Here is a 20,457-nt window from a genome sequence, read left to right as displayed (position 1 = left end):
TAAGCGTTTTCTTTCTTCGCTTTCAGAGAAAGCAGCCCATCGTTTCAAGAGGATATTCCACTATCACTGTATACCGTATACATATATCGACGGAATACTCGAGAGGCTTAGCGAAAAAGCAACGTACACGTATAAAAGTGTATTTGAGAAGGAGGAATTTTTAGACGATCTTCTTTTTTATCAATCTCCAAACGTTTGCGAATACTTATGGCAACGTATTTTAAGCCATTGTCTCTTCAGCTTTTTTCTCGACTGTCCGAAGCGTTAGTCGTTTGTCTTGCATCTATAGATACCGTAATTATTTCTGCCGATACAAAAAATTGTAGGATAAAGTTAGTTGTGTCGGAACGACGAGCGTTATGATTTATGACTTTCTTTCTTCCAAGTCATTTTTTCCGGGTTCTATTCTCTAGAAGAACGTGTTAAGGCGATAGCGTCTGGAAACGACCAGCTTCTTCGTCACTTTCAGTAAAATTACCTAAAATATTTGTAATTAGAATTTTATATACAAATATATTTCTTCTTTATAAATTGGACGAATACCGGAACAGTTTATTGACTTTTTTATTTTGCTACTTATCATAGCCAAAGCGATCCTAATTAAGACTTTGACGTCGGTACGCTGCCGCAAGCACCTAGTCTTCTATGCCGCGCAATTTTGCAAGACAAGTATGCAAATGGAATATGCGGCAACGCTTGAAAAAATAAAAAACGTCGTTTTACGTCTGCCGTCGGTAACGCTCGAAAAACACAAGACGCCGATTCGCGTCTGCCGATGTCAATGTGCTTCTAGTTTCCAATTTCTCTAATTATTATTTGGTTAATTATCGTGCACGAGTGACCAGATTGTTAAATCTCGTTCTTCGAGAACAAAATGAGGAAGATCTTAATCACATCCATCCACAATTTTCCATGCAATTATAAATCTCGTAATAAGAACAAAAGCGAGGAACAAAATTAATAACCCCGGTTAATAACTTGGGTATTTAATGAAACTGTAGACGGTGTCGCATAATAATGAAATCTTCCATTTTTAACGCTTTTCTTTGCCCCGGCTGGATATTCCATCGCTCGGAGGAAATGAAAGCAATGTCTTTGAAAGCGTAAACGAGCGTTTCAGCTCGATCTTTCGGCGCGCTAAATTCCCGTCGATCGATCGTTTCACGCCCCCATTATATTTCCTCTCGAAAGAAGGCTTCATTTTTCACCTACTATCTTCTTTTTGCCTCTTCTTTATCTATTCTGCGATTCGCCGCCGAGAGAAACAACTTCTCTCCTCGTTTCTTCGCGCCGCGTGCTTTCGCCGGAAGACAGCACATTTTTTCGAAAATAGCTCGCGCGTATATCGCATTTATCGCGTCCCAAGGATTTCTGTGGTTCTCTCTAAGGCGAGATTAAGGCATAACGCAAATTCCGTTCGATACCGAGTTATTTTTTTTTTTAGTTTCTTATTTTTCGTAATTTTACTAAAGAGCTGTCCACCCGTGTTCCGCTTTCGATACGAGCGAGTTTCGAGCGAACTAAAAGCCGTCAAAACTTGAAATGAAATTAAGAAACACTACTTTTGTGACATTTTAGTTTATACGTTTAGGACGGAAGAAACAATCGAAAATTCTATGCAAAGTGAAATCTTTGCATAGAAACAAGGCATGGGAACATTGGATATTTTCACTAATCTTCTTATATATTGTGCATAAAGTTACAAACGTTGCTTCTTCGCTATATCGCTATAATCAACATCGTCGCCATCTGCTACGTACAAATAAATCCGCGAATTATTGCGTTAATATTGCGTTATATCCTTTTCTTTCCATCAGAATCACGCGATTTCTAATATTTCGCGTTTTCTTGAAAATATTTCTGACACCTGACGCGCGTCTACTTAAATTTCCGATTCGTTCGGACAGCGTGTTCTCTGGAGGACCGATCTCAAAGTACGATTTGCTTCGAACGAAACTGTGTATCATGAATAAAACGAAACGAGTTTCGACTTACCGAGCGTCGTAGAGGAGCAGAACGTGGCTGAGACCGGTTATGGTCACCTGTCGCATCGGAATATGTATTTAATGGTACGCACGAACGCGCGCACCTTCGCGATCACTTCCTCTTGCATCAAGTTGAAGCACATCGCGATCAATGCCATACCTAAAACGTATTACTTTGCTGTTAGTTTATTTTTAACGATGCTTGTGCCTACTGGCAAGTTGACGTTACTTTCAGTGCTACCTTTTACTTTACAAATGTTTACCTCTGTAAATGAAGGTTACATTCAGTTTATGTTAGTTTCGCGAATCTTTGAATTTACACGTAAAGAGAATTCTCGCGAAAAAGGTGAGTAAATTGTTTCGTTACGAGAGCGGGTTGAAAAGTTTCCAGAATCGCCGGCTAGAAGTTGCTTTATTTGTTATTGTTATCGTTATTCCGAAAACTTTTCAATCTGTCCTCGTATATTCTTTCGAAATTAATGGACTTGACGCGTCGAGATCAAAGAATCATACTTTTTTTGTTTCTTCGAGGATTTTTATAACGCAATTTTCTATTTGCCAAACTATTGTGCTATAATAATATCCGCGTGCTATAATAACGAAAAGACTCGAGACTTTCTTTGTTTTCTCGAAGAGTACTTGTAGTGTAATTTTCTAATCTTTAGAACCTTATAATACGACAATGTCTAGCATCGTTCCAAAGGAAAAGAGAATAAACGAAAAGATTTGTTCTGCTTGATACGAAGAATTATATTTCCTTTGTTTCTTGAACGATTCTTGTATGATAGCACAATTTTCTATTTTTTTCTTTTTTTTTTTATAGTACCATAATATAATAATATCCATGCTCGATCGACGTCCACTCGGTGTAAACCAACGCTCAGACAGGAACGGCTATAAAATGGCCGTGGATTCGATTCGCTACTCGAAAAAAGCTCCGCTTCAAAGAGACTCGTTCCCATTGCCGCATAAACGCCAATCGAAAAATCGAATTTCTCTACTACCTGTGATACGACACGGGGTAAACCTCAAAAAAGCTAAAATAGAAAGAAGAATTCGGGCTAGTTGTCAAACTTTTGTCTGGCCACGTACAAAGTGGCGGACGGCTAAAAAGCAATCGATCCTCCTGACCCTTGACACGCTTCGCGACACTTTGGCCCTCGATTCATTAACCACGACACCACGTAAGTGTGCACCTACGGTCGTGCCAGCATCGAACAATCGACGAATTTTAAACGACGGAAGATTTTTATTTATCATCGAGACGTTGACCGCCCACGGTGACCATCGATGAGACCTACGTTTCGCTAAATTTCTTAGAGCGATTGGAACAAGATAAATCTCGTGGATAAAAGCGTTTTTAACAGCGTGAACGATTCAGATAACATGGTTAGAAAAATGTGCGTAAATATAATATAATATTTTGCGAAGATTAAAATTAAAAAGCTTATGGTTTAGAGTGCTTCAACCTCTTGGCGGCTGTCAGGACAAAATATATGAAATTCTCGTGAATTTTTGAAAAATTGGATAAAGACAAAGACGGGCAAATTCGTATTAAACTCTCGATTTCAAGTTTCAACTTCAGGAATCGACAAAACTAAAGAATCGAAAATATACCACTATCGGAATTCGTACAATAATACGAACTTTTCGACAAACATTTTTACGAAATATTCTATGTATACGTGATATTATCGGTATATGCCCCCTGTGGAAATTTAACCAGTGAATGGATACTGTTTGAAGTGAATATTTCGTACCGTTGGCCAAATTAAAGCTGTCGATCTCTTTGAAAACGACCAAGTCTGGCCACGCGACATCGTGTTTCCAGCGGAAATCCGCGGCGATCCAATTGTCACGTTGCCAAAGAAACAATTACGGCGACGGTTTCGATGTTCGTCCAGCGAAAACTTGCTCAAATATGTGTTGGTGTGCCGTGCATCGATAGTTTTCTGATCGATGGAGTGGACGATTTTATTTTTCATTCGTTCCGCGGCTTTTTTCCACGAAGCTTTTAGGATTTAAAGAGATTCGTTGGTTTCTACTCTGATGATAGCTTTCAATTAATGAATATTCTAATAAAAGCTGAACCCGTAAACGAAGCCTTTCGTTAACAAAGATGAAACGATCGTAAGAAAAAAAGCTCGAAAAAAATATTTGATCTTCGCCTGGCGGATGACGGACATTCGAATCTACGCGTACGGCGTTTCTGAATCTCGATCGTTCGAAGCGAAGAAAATATACATGCGCCTATACAGCGTGTACAATCCTTAGACCTAGTTTATCGAGAAAGTAAATTCTTGAAAAATTCCTTTATCGCAGTTTGTAGCCGAGTCGAGGCCGATCCATTTCGTGCGATTATTGGAAAAATGGCTGCTTCGAGACTGTACATCTTGTACATATTTGTGAATATAACAAGATATGGAATATATATTCGATATTTGAAAAAAAGAAAAAAAAAACGTTGAAAGCAGCATCTGCATCAACATCCACCTTGCACTTTGCTAAAAAAAAAAGGTATAGAAATAAAGTAATATAATTCGTTTCATAAAAATAAGCGAGAAACTGATTTCTGCGATGTGCCGATCACAGAAACAGATAAAACAAGGGGAACAATAGCAATCTGTTCTCAAATTTCAAACACGATTGAATGACGTAGTGATAAATCACGGTAGAAGCAGACGTCTCTGTCGGGATCAATACGTGGATCGAAATCGATCGTTCGTAAATGCGTTTATTTATAGGATAAAATGGAGCGCGCAGTTCCTCCGAGCTTGTATTACATTATTCGTTCAATGAATCGGATCAACGAGAACGTTGTTAAGCGAAACGTTCGTTGTCGTGTCGTCAAGTCCGTGTGCTTGGAAACCGGCCTGAATAGAACTATTAAATCGCGACACACATTAACTGCCGTTAGAATTTCGTCACGGTGACACGGTTCGACCCTTTCGCAAATATCAATTCAAACAGGACACGAGACGAAACACTCGTCCAGTGGACTCAAAGATCTATACGGGAGGTTGCCCTTGTCGTAGATGGTATCTAGGAAAAGTGGTGGACCTTTATGAAAAAACAAATCAAAAAAATGGAAAATATTTTGGTTAAAATTGAATTTCATGTATTTTGAAGTCTTGTAAATGTAAATGTCAAATATTTGAAAGGGGAGATCGTTTTAATTTTCGAAAGATAAAAAATATGATATCCGCTGTACTATACATACATTTTATTTCTTAAAAAAACGATATAAAATTGTATTTACAATTTCACGTTTTACTTTTATTTGATATTTGATATTTTATTTATTTATATTTCATTTGATATTGCGAATATCGAGAATTCCTTTGCTGGAATATAATTTAAATATTTTAAATGATATGCAAGTTAAGTGTATCAAAATTCTGAAACGTTATACAAAAATTAAAAACGCGATATCCGTATACGTTAAAGATTGCTGCAAACCGAGAAAGACGAAAAACAGATAGATGGGAAATGTAGAATAAAATTTTTGTAATCCATTCGCAAGACAAATTACGAATTGGTAACTGGAAAACTTAAAGAATGTACGTGATTTTTATTTATCTAAAGATAGAAAGGAGAAGAGAAAGAAGACAAAAGTGGACGAGGATGGAAAAAGTGAATGTCCGTAGGGAATTGGAAGCATTAAACGTCGAAACCGATAAAATTGTGAGGTCGGTCTGCACTCACCGAGCATTAGGTACATGGAGCAGAAGATGAAGGATAAATCGAGGCCCTGGGCCGCGTAGATTTTGTCACCCGGCACGATGTCGCCGAAACCTATGGTCGACAGGGAGACGAAGCAGAAATAAGAACCGTCCAACATGTTCCAGTCTTCCCATTCGGAAAACAAGATGGCTCCGGCCCAAATGTACCTGAAAAGTCCCTCCAAATGACACGATCGTTCGTAATCGCGATTTTCCTTCGATAGATCAACGAATAACAAATTTTCCGTTTTAAATCGACGAATAAGATAATTTGAGAATTTGTTAATTCGTGTCTGTGATTAATTTCGTGACATTATGATTATAGTCGGTTTGTATTTTGATATTTTTATAAAATTGACGCTAATAATCGTAATATATCAGAGGGTTAATTACGTATGATATACTTTGCTGGTGCGTTTTTTTATTGGAGAGATTCATAATTTTTTTAGATCGTATTTTATCAGAAAAGGAAATATTCTTTGCCAAGAATATTAAGATCTATATTTCTTTCAACCAAGGAGAGATATCGTTCTTCAAGAAACTTCATCAATATCCAAAATAATAATTTCACTTAATGGTGTGCTGCAGAGTATGATTTATATTCGGTCACCACGATATTTAAGGTTTATAGCTTATTTATATTTATATTTATATAGCTAGTTTGTAACTTAGGTTCCTTAAGTTAATCTAATTTGATATAAACATTTAGTGTTTATCATTATATTTTAGCTTTTTCTAATTTACATGTAGCGGATATCAACTCTCGATACAGAACTTTATTTATTACATGTTTCAATATTTATCAATATTTATATGTTTCAATCATTTACTTAGTCAAAAGTACTTGTAAATACGGGTTAATTAAATATTATCGACTCACCCGACCATTATGGCGACACATAGCGTCAAAGGTACAGTGACTTGTTGAGGATCATAGCTACTGCTATTACTGTCATCGTCATTTTCCTCTTTCGTATCGTGTTTTTCCAAGGAAATATTCTTGTCCACGCTGAACGAATCAATTTCTCTTCCATCTATGTCGACCATCTATCGACAAATGCCTCTATATTATCGTAAAATTCTATCGTTTCCTGATTTTATAATTATTTGTCCGAGAATTTTGCGCGAGTACAGAATTTTTCGCGAATATTACTTTCCTAATACAAAGGAAACTTACATATCGATTTACGAGTACGCGTTAACGAAATTTTAACACGAAACTTACTTGCCAATGATTTCTCCTTACATCCGCGTCATCACGAGTATTTCCTCTTGGCATCGTTTCTAATGGCCTTCTGCGACATCTTTAAAGAAAAAAAGTAAGAAAAAATCCGTATCGAAGGAAAAAGAAGCAAAAGTACCAGAATTCTCTGGATCTAAAAGAAAAGAAAAAGCAAATTTCTTTAATCCTTGAACAATTAAGTAGATCGATGTAACAACGATGGTTTCACAAATCGAATTTTAAGGTTTCCGCTAACGATCCAATAAAAGTAGAAATGGATGAAATAAAACGAAATAAGAAGAAAAGGAGAATACTTACTTGCACAGACAGCAACGAGCGTACGTCCATTTGAAGCTTTTCGCAAGAATGTCACCGATGTTGCTTAGATATAGCAAGAAAAGTGGCAGGCCTATTATGGCGTACACTATGGTCACCACTTTGCCCCATTTCGTCTTTGGACAAATGTTTCCGTAACCTGCGAAACAAGAAAAGTCGTCGCTTCTTCCGTATCCTTCCTTTCGTTTCATTGAAAAAAGCCACGAACACGAAAATTTTCACTTGTTCGTGACGAAAATGTATCGACTGTGTCTTTCTCTTTTTCTTAGTTATGTTAAAAACATCAGATTATAATAACGACTGTTATAACAAATATGGTATAATAACGTAATTACGCTCTGAACTTGATTCATCATCTTCACAATTGCATAACGATTTTGCGTTCAATTATGGATCTCTATAATCTGTCGAATCATTCATGATATTGTAATAAGAGGCGCGATATATTTACAGTAGAATTCTATTTATTATAAACTCCGTTTGTCCGAACAAAATTTTAGTTAATGCCCGATTAAATGAACTTTTGCTGGTTGAATTCATTTATCTGAACCCGAGTTCCTATTATATGAGCGAAAAATGGTAAATGGTAGAGATAATTGATGAGCTCCTATTATACGAACTCCAATTGTATATAAACTGTTTGTTCTCCGACAAGTTCTGATAAATGGAGTTCTACTATATCCTTTTCCGTGGTAAATGTTCCAATACTTTCGCGAGTTGCTGCACCTGTCTATAATCTTTAAGCAGATTCGATTTAGAAAATCCAAATAAAAAAAACAAAAAAAACAAAATACCTGATCTTATCTACAGTTCGGTAACATTTTGTAACAGCATCAACCGCGAGTATTTTAATTAAAATCCCCTCTCAGAATCAACGGTCGTCAGTCACCAAGTGTAAAGTTGAACGCGCGTTGACTATAAAAAGAAAGGAATGCCTGATCGAGCGTGTTCTCGCGAGAGTACGATATTAATTACTTAATCGACTATAAGTTACCGTCGACCCTTCGACACCTGTCGAGCGTCGTAAAGATCGCTGAAGGGAAGTCAAAAGTTTCCGACGATATCGCCCACGATCATTTTCCAGCCGAGATTTTACGAGCAACCCTTCTGGGAATCTCGTTCCATCAAATTATGGATCGTATTCGAAGGATTACGAAAGGCGAAAAGAGCCGTGAATATCCGAGAATCGTGGACGTTAAAGTTGTTTACCCTTTTTACATTGCTTTCTGGCGTCCGAAGTCTACTTCTGCAAACTTCGGAAAATTCTCGTATTCTAATTCTACAAACCGATCAATTTTTTAATTTTTCAAATTTCTACATTTCCAAATTTCTAAATTTTCAAACTACAAATTCTCTAAATTATCAAATTTCCAATTTTCCGAGTCTTTTGTTCGTTAGATTTCTAAATTTCCAAATATCCGAACCTCCGAATCGAAAAACTTCTAAATTTCCGAATTTCTAGTTTGTCGAATCTCTCGTTTGTTACGTTTCTACATCCCCAAGTTCCCGAATCTTCGAATTCAAAAATTTTCACGTTTTCAAATGTCTGAACTATGAAATTTATAACCTTTCAAATCTTTTGTTCGTTAAACTTCGAAATCTCGATATTTCTGAGCTGTTTGTTTCAACGATTTTCAAATTTTCAAAGTTGTTAGTTATGGAATTTTTAATTTTCCAAGAACCGCTCTTACCCAATCGGGAATTAGCCATGTACACGCATACTTGGCAGGTTTCCAAATCCCATTTTCACAAAAATGAAACCTTCGACATAATTTTGTTATTCTTGATTTTCGTCTTGTTTCGAGCCATACAATCTTCCTAGCTTCGCTGCTACTACGAATTTAGACCCACGTTGTATAGAATAGATACTTGATCCACTTTGTGTATGTAGCGAGAACGCGTATGCGTGAAAACGGAAAACATCGATATCTCGAAAACACCGGGAGAGCACGGAGAGGCCAATACAGCCGGAAACCAGCCTCGGAGTATTTACGTTCCAAGCCGCTTTATTATAATTTATCGGCGATTCACGGCACGATGATTTGTTTAGCGCTGCGCGAGCCGTCAGAGGCTTTGGGTTTCCGGTATCCGGCCTGGAGAACGGTGCTGGGTGATTAAATTCCAGTGGTAAAGCGATTTCGAGGGACCTTATGTCTTTGTATGCGCTGATATCGACGGTTTTCTTCCCGTTTATTGAATTTTCTATTAAGCACCAACCTCTTGAGAATTTTTCTTCGCGACATTCAAGCGTTTTATGAAAACATGGCAGTGAGTTTATAATTTGGTCCAAGTTATTTTTGGCAACATTATGTTTCTAAGTTAGGTTTGGGAAGTAGTACAATTTGTAATAAAACTATGTATTATTATACGATATTATTATACATTCGACAAAATTGTATAGCAATAATAATCGTAGTAAAAGGAAACCCTACAACATTTTATTAAATAAACGCTAAAGACGATCTATCGACGAGCGAATTCTGTGTATCTGACTCGAAAACTAAAAACTTTGCACTTTGTTACAAAATTACTTATACTTACGCATCGATATAATTACTATACGATTGTACGTATAATTGATTGCTTGAAAAATTCGACGGTCTGATATAACGTGATTAAATTCGGATAGTCAAGGTTCTATCGTAACGGGAAGAGTCAGAAATACAAGAGGGACTACTATCGACTACGTTGAATTATTAATAAATTCGCTGGTCAAATAAAGCGTTGTCGCAAATTATCGGGCGTGCTGCGATTAATCTTGATAATTGATTGGTTGACCCACGGTGAAATTATCCGGTTCTAGTGTAACGAGCACGTCCCGTTGGCCTACCAAGACACATCGGTTCCCAGTACTTTCGGTTAATCACCAATAATTCCTTTGCGTCATGTTACACTGTCACTAATGTCCTCGATCCGTCAATGAGCGCCACGCGACGCTGATTACGCGGATCCTCGATGATTTATGCGTTTCGTATCGGTCCACGAAACTTCCGAGTGCTCCCTTTGACGACTCTGATCATTTTACCACGAAACGCTAATTCGTATTCCATTTGCGTTTAATCGATGTGCCGTTATCAATGAATTACAAGTATATATATATATCGGTATTATGAGTAGGTTATAGATTTTTATAGTAATTCATATTTTTATGAATCTCATAGATCAGCGGTTTTATGCTTTATACATCTTATACGTGGTTTTATTCCCACCGTTGTTCATATATCGATAAAGAGAAAAGTGGCATAAATATTGAACATATTTTATAAAATTATAAACATTTTGGTAAGCAATCAGCGTATTCCTGAAAGTTTTTGCTCATACGCTGGATTAAGAGCCACTGGCCTGAACATTCCTGCGAATCGAACAAGATATAAGGTACTACCATCGATCGACTATCTGATCCCCGGATCCCCTGTACAACGCAAGTCCACCACTGTAGTAGCGATTAAATTGGCGTGTCCTCGAAAATTTTCACACGTTCCGAAAGCGGTTATCGTTAGCCGGGCTACGGTCGGCTCGCGAATCGATCTGCCTGTCGACTAGCCTACCCTTTTAGGCTGATGCTGCTAGCCTGTAATCACGGTTGAGATAAAGTGGATAGCTGGGTCTCGTCTCGAACCCAGAAGAGGGTGATGGGACATGGGCGAGGAAGGGACGAGAGGCCCCCGGGAATTAATTGAAAGGTCGCGTGCACGCGCGCGCTCACCTATACCTGTATCGCCTGTAACGCGATAAAAGTTCCCCTCGTTAATTCCCTCGATCTACCAACGCCAGTGGCCTTCTTTTGTTTTTGCCTAAAAAAGAAGTATCATAGTCGACGTTAAATTTAGCTTGGAACGTACTATTATTTACGTTATCTGATTTTTCGAGTAGCCATTCGAAGTACATATAATAAGCGTGAATCATAGTCCAGCCGAACCTTGAGACTTATTAGCGTTTACGGCTAAAATATTGTCACACGTGTTCGAGACTCGACCAATACGATCGTGATAGTCCAGTTTTCGTAATAGCGAAAAGGAAATCGTTCCATTCATCGGCATTAGCGATATATTATGTACAGTCGCCGCACTTATCCCCTACACACACTCAGGGATGCGCCACTCGCTCTCCATTGCCTTATTAATCAACCACCGTCACTCCCTCCCCTCCGCTCCTCCAATTTTCCTCGCTACTAAGTCCTGTTTTGTTCATTGACTGCAAGCCAAGCATTGCCCCTTATGCATAGAGCCGAGGACAAAGATAACTAGCCAGGTAATAAGCACCGATGAACTTTCCTAAAGTACACTGCTACTAATTTCATTAAACTTCATGAATATGTAATATATATCTTTCGACTCTAATGACGTTTCCAATAAACCGCGTTCTCCTAAAGAGCATTTATATACTTCGTTTTGCGTTGCCTCTGGAGGAACCTCGGCAAAGCGTTGGAATTCTTTTAATGGTGTTTCAAGAATATACGAAGTGATTTAAAAGATAAGGCTTTGCCTTTTACCTTCCTGCGGCGAATTAGACTTACTTAGATCAGGAAAATTCGAGAAGTGGGGGAAGGGACGCTGGCCAATTAACAAGACGACAGAGTGAGTGCTATATGTCCGTATTTATGCAAGAGGTAAGTGCAGTGCTTGTAATAATACGTTACATATGCCGACGAATGGAACGATTTCTTTTCCGCTATTACGAAAACTGGACGATCGCGATCGGATTCGTCGAGTCTGCAACATTTAGAGTCTGGCAATATTTAGAGTAATTGCAAGATATTGTGCAGCATGTTCGGTATACCAGCAGGTATTTCGCGAGGTTCGCATAAATGTTTCAACGATCGATTAACTATTCCTTTTTCAGGGGATTTTTCCGTTGGTGAATGATTTGCGCGTCGAATGGTCGCGTTCGTTATATCGATATCGTAGTTTTTTCGTATTTTGATCTCCCTATGGAAACAAACTTTCGTGAATCTGGCCTGCTTTCGTACGCGATTCTTCTCGGAATTCATCGTGAATCTTCTTTTATCCTATCCGTTACTTGACAAGAACTGCTTCGAGGATAGTTGTGAATTCGTTTACTGTACGCTAATCTGTAAAACCAAGCTTTATCGCGTCATAATATCGTGCGGATAGCTCTGATAAAGATTAAAATCATCCTGGGTTTTTCTGCTTATAACTTCCTAACCAAATTACATTTTGTCAAAAATAAACAATCGTTCGCATACTTTTAAGCGACAGTGTACATCGAACAGCGAAATTATTCGGATTTAAAATCGTTGGAAAGTTTTTAATCGTGGATTTTCGGTTTTATCGCGTGGAACAGACTGTCGTTGGCTTGGGCTAAACACGTCCTTCGAAAACGCGGTCAACGACGCTGAATCGGAAATTAATTGACTCATATTCGAAGCGTCCTCCGAAGATCATCGAGCGAAGGTCGTGCTACGCTCGATTTCCGTCACATCGCGTCGGCTATGTTTAGCTCGTCGGATTTGGCTATTAGAGTATTTCTTTAACATACAGATTTTAATCTTACGAATGACAAAAAATCTTCTTCGAAACTCTACTCGATTTCGCGAGCGAGAGAAACGAAATTTTTTTATCTAAAGGAGGCATTTATTTCGTTGTAAAAATAAAATCTAAAGGAACGAACTTTCACGCGTTAAGTTTATAAAAAGCTCTCTATAGGAATAAATATCTTTTATAAAGAAACCAAAAAAGCCGGTAACAAATCTTCTCCTTCAAAAAATAATCTAAGAACCAATATTCTTAGATTCTATATTTAACAATAACTTCTCTCTAAAAAAAAAAAAAAAAATAAAAAAGAAAAATTATTTCTGTACTTTTGGACCATCCGTAAAACCATTGGTTTATACGCGTTGAAGACGTTGAAGGTAAATGATCTGTGATCTTGGAATATTTTTAACTACGACTAGCGGGCCTCTCTCTTTCGACCAAGCGAGTTTCAGTTAAGATAATAGTCCGACGAAACTTTAACGGGGTTTAACGGGGTTTGTGTGTACCCAAATGATCGAACGACGTGCAATTTCTGTAACGAGGAACAAACTTGCAGGTAAACTCAGCCGAAGTCCCTCGTGTAAACCAGTCTGCCTCGTTATCGACTTCATCCTTTAAGTCGTCTGACAATCGGTGCCGAATCCCGCTGCTTTTTCGTATAATTAATACCTCCGGCTAACGCGTTTTCGTATTCCCGTTTTGGTACTCCTGTCTTGAATGTACTTCGCTCGACAAACAATCTAAACCGATACTGTATCACCACGTTTTCTTGACAAACTACTAGAACCCCTTTTTTCTATCGTTTTCTTAGTGCATTAAGTGTTATTAAGGCGATATATCATCTGTTATTTCTTTCTCGATCAATTCACATCGGTATGGAAACATTTTTTATCGTTACAAGAAACGAGGAAAGCTTTAGAGAATTAAAAAATGAGAAAAAATTTAATAATAATTAGAAATTTAAGATAAAGGGAGATTATAGAATCTTAGAACGAATAAAAAGATTCGTATCCAATATTGCGATAGATATCTGTTCTCTATGAATAATTTATTTGACGAATTTGGATGATTTTGTTAGTTTCTCGAATATTCTTGAGATCTCTTGAATATTTTTTAACGAACAAAGTTGAAAAAAGGCTTTATCGAAAGACACAAGCTATTTTTCTCCCGAAACTCCTACTTTTCCCATCAGAATTAAAACTTCAAAAGTAACTTAATCAAGACGCATCATTTCATCTTTTCTTATCGATAAACCATCAACGGATTTCCTTTAAATCGATACTTCTTGGAGCCAAGCGTGTATTCCAAGAGATAGAAAATATCTAAAGCAACCGCGAAAAGGGAAAAAGTGGAAGAACTTAATTACACTGGTTGGACAGTTTCGTATTTCCTGGATGTCGAGAAATCGGCGCGGCCGTTACTGGGAAGCGATTTTGGTATACATAGAAGACAGCCGACAAGCTGCGAATCATACACGAGAGACTTCGTTAGGCCGGAAATTAATTAACGGCCGAGCTGAGTCACCGATCGGTCGACCTCCTGAGATTAACGAAGCTACTCCCTGGGACGTTGATCTTAATCGATCTTCCGATCGACACTGTGTATCGTTCCTGATTAATTAATCCTCTGATTCTCTGTGTCCCGTTGAAATCAGAAATCAGTAAACTTTAACGTAACTCACCAACTTCAGGAGGAAAACCGTAATTGTAATAATCAATAAAAAAAAAGGGCAAACAGCGATAAGCTATAAGTAGTTTATACGGACATTTGTGCAATTTCATATTCTTATGAAAATATTTTTAATTTTAAATTGTTCTTGCCCTTTATATGTTTCTAATCTCCGCGTTATAATCTTTTAAAAGCGTCAAAGTATGTTTAGGAAATTTTCGTTAATTCCGATCGACTTTTAATCGACCTGCCTATCTTACTATATGATCTTGAAACGAGGAATTGATGAGAAAGAAATTATATTCGTTCAGCATTCACAAAACTAACTTTTCCTTCTTCCGCGTCACAGTATTTTATATAAAACGTAATATCCTCACGCCCTTAGCTTAAAATAAGCCGTTAGCCTCACAGAACGCTATAATTTATTTAAATTTCATATTTTAAGGGCGAGATCCGAGGCTCTATCCTTCACGCTGATGAGAACACGCGTAAATATCCTCTAGCTTATAAAAGAAAAAAAGAAAAAAAGAGAAATAAAATAAAACGCATCTCCCTTTACGCTCTTACATACACAGATCTTAATCCAATTTTGTTTGATCCCTGCCGGACCAAACCTAGCAAACAGATTTATCCAGCGGGTCACAGGTAAACTGGATCGCAATTTCCTTCGTTGGAACTTTGAAAACATTCGTTCCTCGAGTCGGCGGCTACATTTCAAACGTTAAAGGTCACTCGCGTCCGTGTGTTCCTCTTTTCGGCATTAACCATTCTTTTTGCAAGCTGGTTAGCCAGGTCGAGGCTCGTCCGACGCGAAACATTAAACTTTGTCCCGGCAAAAACTGTCGTGTTTCTCTCGTGTATGTTTCTACTTTCTGCCGTCTATTTCACCCCTTTGTTTTTTCGATTTTTTTCTCTCGGTGTTTTCTTCTCTCGAGTAGTTGGTACAATTTTCTTGTAACGTTAAGGACGATGATTATGCAGGCGGGTAAATTGAACCCACTCGGAGTAATTTCTCTCTCTCTTTTTTTTTTTTTTTTAGAAGTGTTTGTAATTTATGGTGTGGTTATGAGCATGTAAATGGAATTGCAGAAATGGATGGTAATCCACATTGCTAGAGAGTAGAAGCGTTGGGGCAGCGTAGCAGCGAAGGTTTCCGATTTTTAGATATTATATTTATATCTAGTATTGTTTTTTTTTCTTTTTTTTTTAGATTCATCTTACAGTAATTTTCTTATTTTCCGTAACGTTTTTAAATCCATTTCGTCCAAAGAACCGAATCAAAATCAAACGTCTACGTTATGAAAATAAAGCTATCTTTTTAATCTCTTTTTTTCTTTCAATCATATAACAAAAAAAAAAAGAAAAAACAAATGGAAATGAAACTTTTACGTATGTAATGAAAATTCTATTACTTTTTTTTTAATATTTCTGGATCCACTCCTTTCTTTCAACCAAGTTGAACAAAAAAACGGTGGAGAAAGAGAAGTTTCACCATTCGATAGATTTTATCTGCTTTTTTCTTCTTACCTCTTTCTCTACATTCTTTGTACTTCTTTCTTCCAACCAAATTGCAAAAAATGGAGTGGTTATAGGATATGAAGATAAAAATAGGATATTTATAGCCCGATGGTTCTGTTCTTTAATGGAAGAAAGAAATTAAGATTCCTTTTTATTTGCTTTGAATCCAATTCTTTCTTACAACTAAATTGTAGAAAACTGAATAAGAATGGGAGGTGCAACGAGATAAAAATGTCTTAATAAGATGTCTTATAGATAGGTGTAATAAGAAGGTAAACTCACCGATAGTAGTGATCACCGTAAGAGAATAGAGAAATGCTCCAGCGAAGCTCCACCTTTTGTTTTCCTCCCCGCCATCGTAGCCATTCTTTATGGCCATTACCATTTTCTTTTGATAGTTCTCGAGGATCGCCTTCACTTTCGCTTTCCAGATCCTCTCGGAAAACACGTTCTCCTGCGCGTGACCAACCAAGCAAATAAAGAGGATAAGAATTTCGTTGGTTCTAATTCTCTCTTTAAAATTCTCTCTTTCAGGACGCGTCTATTCAATTTAATCCAATTTTTAAAACGTACTTTTTACATTAAATTACGCAGCAAGGAAATTGTACTTGTTTAATAACGATAAATTTACCTATATACGTAGTACCCAAATACTTCCATTTTATGCCACAAATCTATGAACCAGATTTAATTGCCGTAAAAACGTTTCTAAGACGTTAATGAAAAAGTTGAAAATCCTCAAATCGAAGGTTACCGACAAGTCCAGAAAGATTGTTAATAAGAATTTATGAGATATTATAACGCGCTGTAATATTGTACGGACGTTTACAAAGATATTGGAAGCTTTTTCTCCTTTCCGCAAACCTTTTTCTTTAAATCCATAAATCACTGATTGAAGAAAAATTGTCAACCATAATTCTCGCACCTACTAAAACCAACTGAAGTAAAATTTTCTTTCGAAACCATGAAACGGAAATAGTATAAAAGAAAAAGTGGCTACCTTGGACGTAAGCTCCCAGAGGGTGGCAGCTGTCACGTTCCTCAACCTGATCACGTTCCCGACGATGTCCAGGTTGTTTCTACCCTCGATGTGGGTGAAGAGGAAGGCCCCGGCTATGGTATATCCGACCACCAGGCACACTATACCGACGTTGCTGAAGAGGAAGGCTATCAGAGCCCTGGTCCAGTCCGCGATCCTCTCGCCCCACGGCTTCCGTCTTCGTTTTCTTCGCCTTCCGCCGCGTACCCGATAATTTCCACGCTGCCAGTTTCTGTTGGACGTCGAATACGATGCTCGATCCCCTTCCATCTTTCATCCGGCATCCGACCACTCGAGATATCGTTGCCTTTTCTTTCACACTTTACGCTCGTTCTACTCGCTTCTGACTTTGACTCTATCGAACCGTTCGAGAGCGGTCCGCTACGAGCATTCCACGTACATGGTGGTGTATTATTGTTTATGACGTTTTGTACCTGTAGAGAAATTGGTGAGATTTCAAAGACGGATCTTATTTCAATTTAGAAGGTTTTTACGAAGGACTTTCTTTTCTTTCTTTATTAATGTTGCCTTTCTGAGGGAGGTATGGTTCAAGCGTTGGATGTATTGGTCGCTGCCAATATTGCCTGTACTTATCGCGGTTTATATCTGTAGAAAAATTGTTGAAATTTGCAACGGAAATTTTACTAGGGTTTATTAGATTTTCTTTGTTTTTCTTTATATCTTTGCTCAAGTCATAGAGATATTGGTAGTTTGTTACGGCGATTTCATCTAGGAATAGTTTATTACGGAGAATTAAACGTTATAAAGCATCGAACTTTTATGTACAAGGGTCTTTGAGAAAGCAAGCTATCTCTCTTCTTCGAACGTCTACTAGAAAATTTCTTCAAGGGTCGACAATCCTTATAAGATTATCTAATAAAGAAAGTTGAAGGTAAAAGGTAGCCATTTCGAGATTATTAAGAGGTCAGTTTGTCAGGTTAACGAACCGATCGTAGATGTAACAAACGCGAGGGAAGAGACGTAATTTCGAAGTTTCCTGCGTAATGACGGAGGTCGTTTGTCGCGGTTGGACGCGACGAAGATCTAACATGCGTGAAATACCCGACGCCGCGTCGCGACGCTAGCCCAGCGTGCACCATTACGAAAGTATTTCGGTGGCAGTCGTAAAATAAAAAAAGAAGTCAGGCATATACCGTGTCGACCGTGAGCTCGGGGCCACCCTTTTCATTTCTCCGTAACACGAGCGGAGTAAACGTATGCTCCAAGTTTTGGCCTTCTTCCGGCTTTTAGTTGGCTATACGACTCTATGGAACGAGGTTTAAGAGTCTTCCTCTTTTTCTCTGCGTATTATACAATTTGTTAATTATGCTCTTAAGTTTGGTTCGAGTTAGAAGAAGAAGTTTATGATTATGATCTTGTCGGCTTCGGTATCAAACGTCTTTTAGATTCTGAACGATAGTTTATTATATCGTACCGAATAATATGCACTGTCGAGAACAGACATTGTTTCAAAATCATTTTCGTAATCTACCTGTCCGTTGAATATTACATATTTAATGTTTCCTATCGTTTTCCCTATTTCTTTCAACGTTATATGATCATTTTTACATGCAACGTTATTTATTGTTCATGCTTATTGCTTCCTATTTTAACAACCTCGATTGTCTGATCAAGAATAGGCAAGATATTATCTGAATACATTTTAAATACATATATTGTGTTATATAACAATATATCATACACGTTGTATTATTTTACAGGTACGTTATATCAAAAATTGCCAAGAACAGGCAATCGCTTCGGAGTCATACTGGCAATTTATTCACTCTGTTAATTTTTACATATAATACTTGATATTCTTTGTCATCTCCTTGTTCTTTTTATCCTTTTATTTATTATCATCTTAATTTATCTTAACTTCCTGCTTTGGCAACTGAGATGTATCTTATCACGAATATGCCAGTGTATTCGTATACTCTCGAAGGATAGTACACATGCATTGCTTTCAGGCATTCGAAAGCGAACGCCCTATTCGTCAACGTACCCGTTTAGGTTGGAAGGTCCAATTCCTCTTGGTCCGCCCGCATGACGATCCCCCGATCGGCCGTTTCCGGATAAAAGTCTGCCTTACCTCTGGCCTCCGCGATCCGTTCCAGATAAATTAATAGGAGGAACACGGTAGAATGCTAAAAAGGGGAGCGCCGATTATACGCGATCGCTGACCCGGCGCAATAGCAAAATTACACGGTCCCGTTTAATAGGAAACGTCAGTATCGCCAGTCGTCCTGTCCCTTCTGCCTTTTTCTGGATTATATCGTTCGAATGCACAACCTCTCTCCTGCTATCGACTTCGTCCACGACCCGCCAAGAATCGAAAACGAGTTTAACGAAATCTATTGTCAGGTCGTAGTATACGTTTCGCCGAAGGAACGATCAATTTCTCGAGAAGCGAAAATCCCGTTTATCTTATCGTCCGATCTTGAATTTTTCGATCACTCTTATTAATCCAAGTTGTTCCCCTTTGGTTTGCACTTCCATTCCCTTCCTATCCTTTTTCTCTGATTCGCACCTATGCCTGTTCTTTGCTTTATTTGGCTTCTGCCGAATTTTAGAGATTTCGATGGGTCGTCTGTCTTTTTCGATTTTGAAAATTTCGTTTCGTTCGCTTTCGATCACTTGAAATTAGTCGTCCAGGTTATCGGTCTTTTCATCTTACTTCTTGCGTTAATGGATCAGCTTTGTCGTACTGATTCTTTGGAGATTCGAAGGATCTTTGGAAATCCTTTTGCAAGCAAAATTATGGATCGAAGCTATTCGAGCGTTATTCGAATTACGTATTGCATTTTATCTTTGCGTCACCTTTTAACTTTCTTGCTTCTTCTTTCTTCCTCGCTTTCTTGGGGTTTTCAGGATTTTCAGAGTGACTTAGATACCCTCGTGGCGTTTTAAATATAGACTAGCCTGTGCCTTTGAGTCAGACACACTGTCGAGACGACTCGCCACGTGTTGACACGTGCTGCGTGAATCCATTCTTCTTGGACTTGCACGTTTCTTTTTGTAAATCATTTTTCTCCCAGAAGACACGTCAATTCCTCTTCCTTGTGAATCTTCTTACATGTTCCACGATGTTTCCGATTTTGATAATTGTCAAGAACAATTGAATCACGGCTCTTCTTGAAATCCACGCTTTCTGTTTACATCAAAGTTATTGTCAATTTTTAATCATTCATCGAAAAACATAATAATTCTTCCAAAGAAAAAAAAGATAATTTTCTTTATTTCACTTTTACTTCGCTTTCTTCTTAAAGATAAATCGAATCTCTATAATTTAAACAAAATTAAAGTGTAATTTTACGTATAATTTAAATATATCTTTTCCAAGAAAACTACGAATCTCCAAAAGGTACAACGTTCTACGATCTACTGCCAATCCTTCTGGAAACAAACATCTATTTCTTTGCACAAATTTTCAATTACAAATTCGCTAATCACAAAGCGTTAACAAAATCCA

At 37.8% G+C, this 20,457-nt stretch overlaps 1 protein-coding gene and 1 long non-coding RNA gene across 2 annotated transcripts in view; one reads left to right on the top strand and one right to left on the bottom strand.

Annotated features, from left to right (window-relative positions):
• LOC143303497 (uncharacterized) overlaps nucleotides 1-20,457 on the top strand; it is a 55,429-nt gene that overhangs the window by 30,403 nt on the left and 4,569 nt on the right. The window lies entirely within an intron of this gene.
• Nucleotides 1,996-20,238, bottom strand: LOC117164837 (TWiK family of potassium channels protein 18). The gene is made up of 8 exons (XM_076623741.1): nucleotides 18,991-20,238; nucleotides 16,947-17,419; nucleotides 16,229-16,400; nucleotides 7,248-7,404; nucleotides 6,933-7,011; nucleotides 6,588-6,754; nucleotides 5,691-5,875; nucleotides 1,996-2,145 (listed from the first exon to the last, which is right to left on the bottom strand). Exons 2-8 carry the CDS (start codon nucleotides 17,253-17,255, stop codon nucleotides 2,039-2,041), a joined length of 1,176 nt encoding a protein of 391 aa, XP_076479856.1. The 5' UTR covers nucleotides 17,256-17,419; nucleotides 18,991-20,238; the 3' UTR covers nucleotides 1,996-2,038.

This window comes from Bombus vancouverensis, chromosome 13, assembly GCF_051014615.1.
Source record: "Bombus vancouverensis nearcticus chromosome 13, iyBomVanc1_principal, whole genome shotgun sequence".
NCBI classification, from domain to species: Eukaryota; Metazoa; Arthropoda; class Insecta; order Hymenoptera; family Apidae; genus Bombus; species Bombus vancouverensis.
Note: the sequence above shows the minus strand (reverse complement) of the source record. Positions and strands in the feature narration are given on the sequence as shown.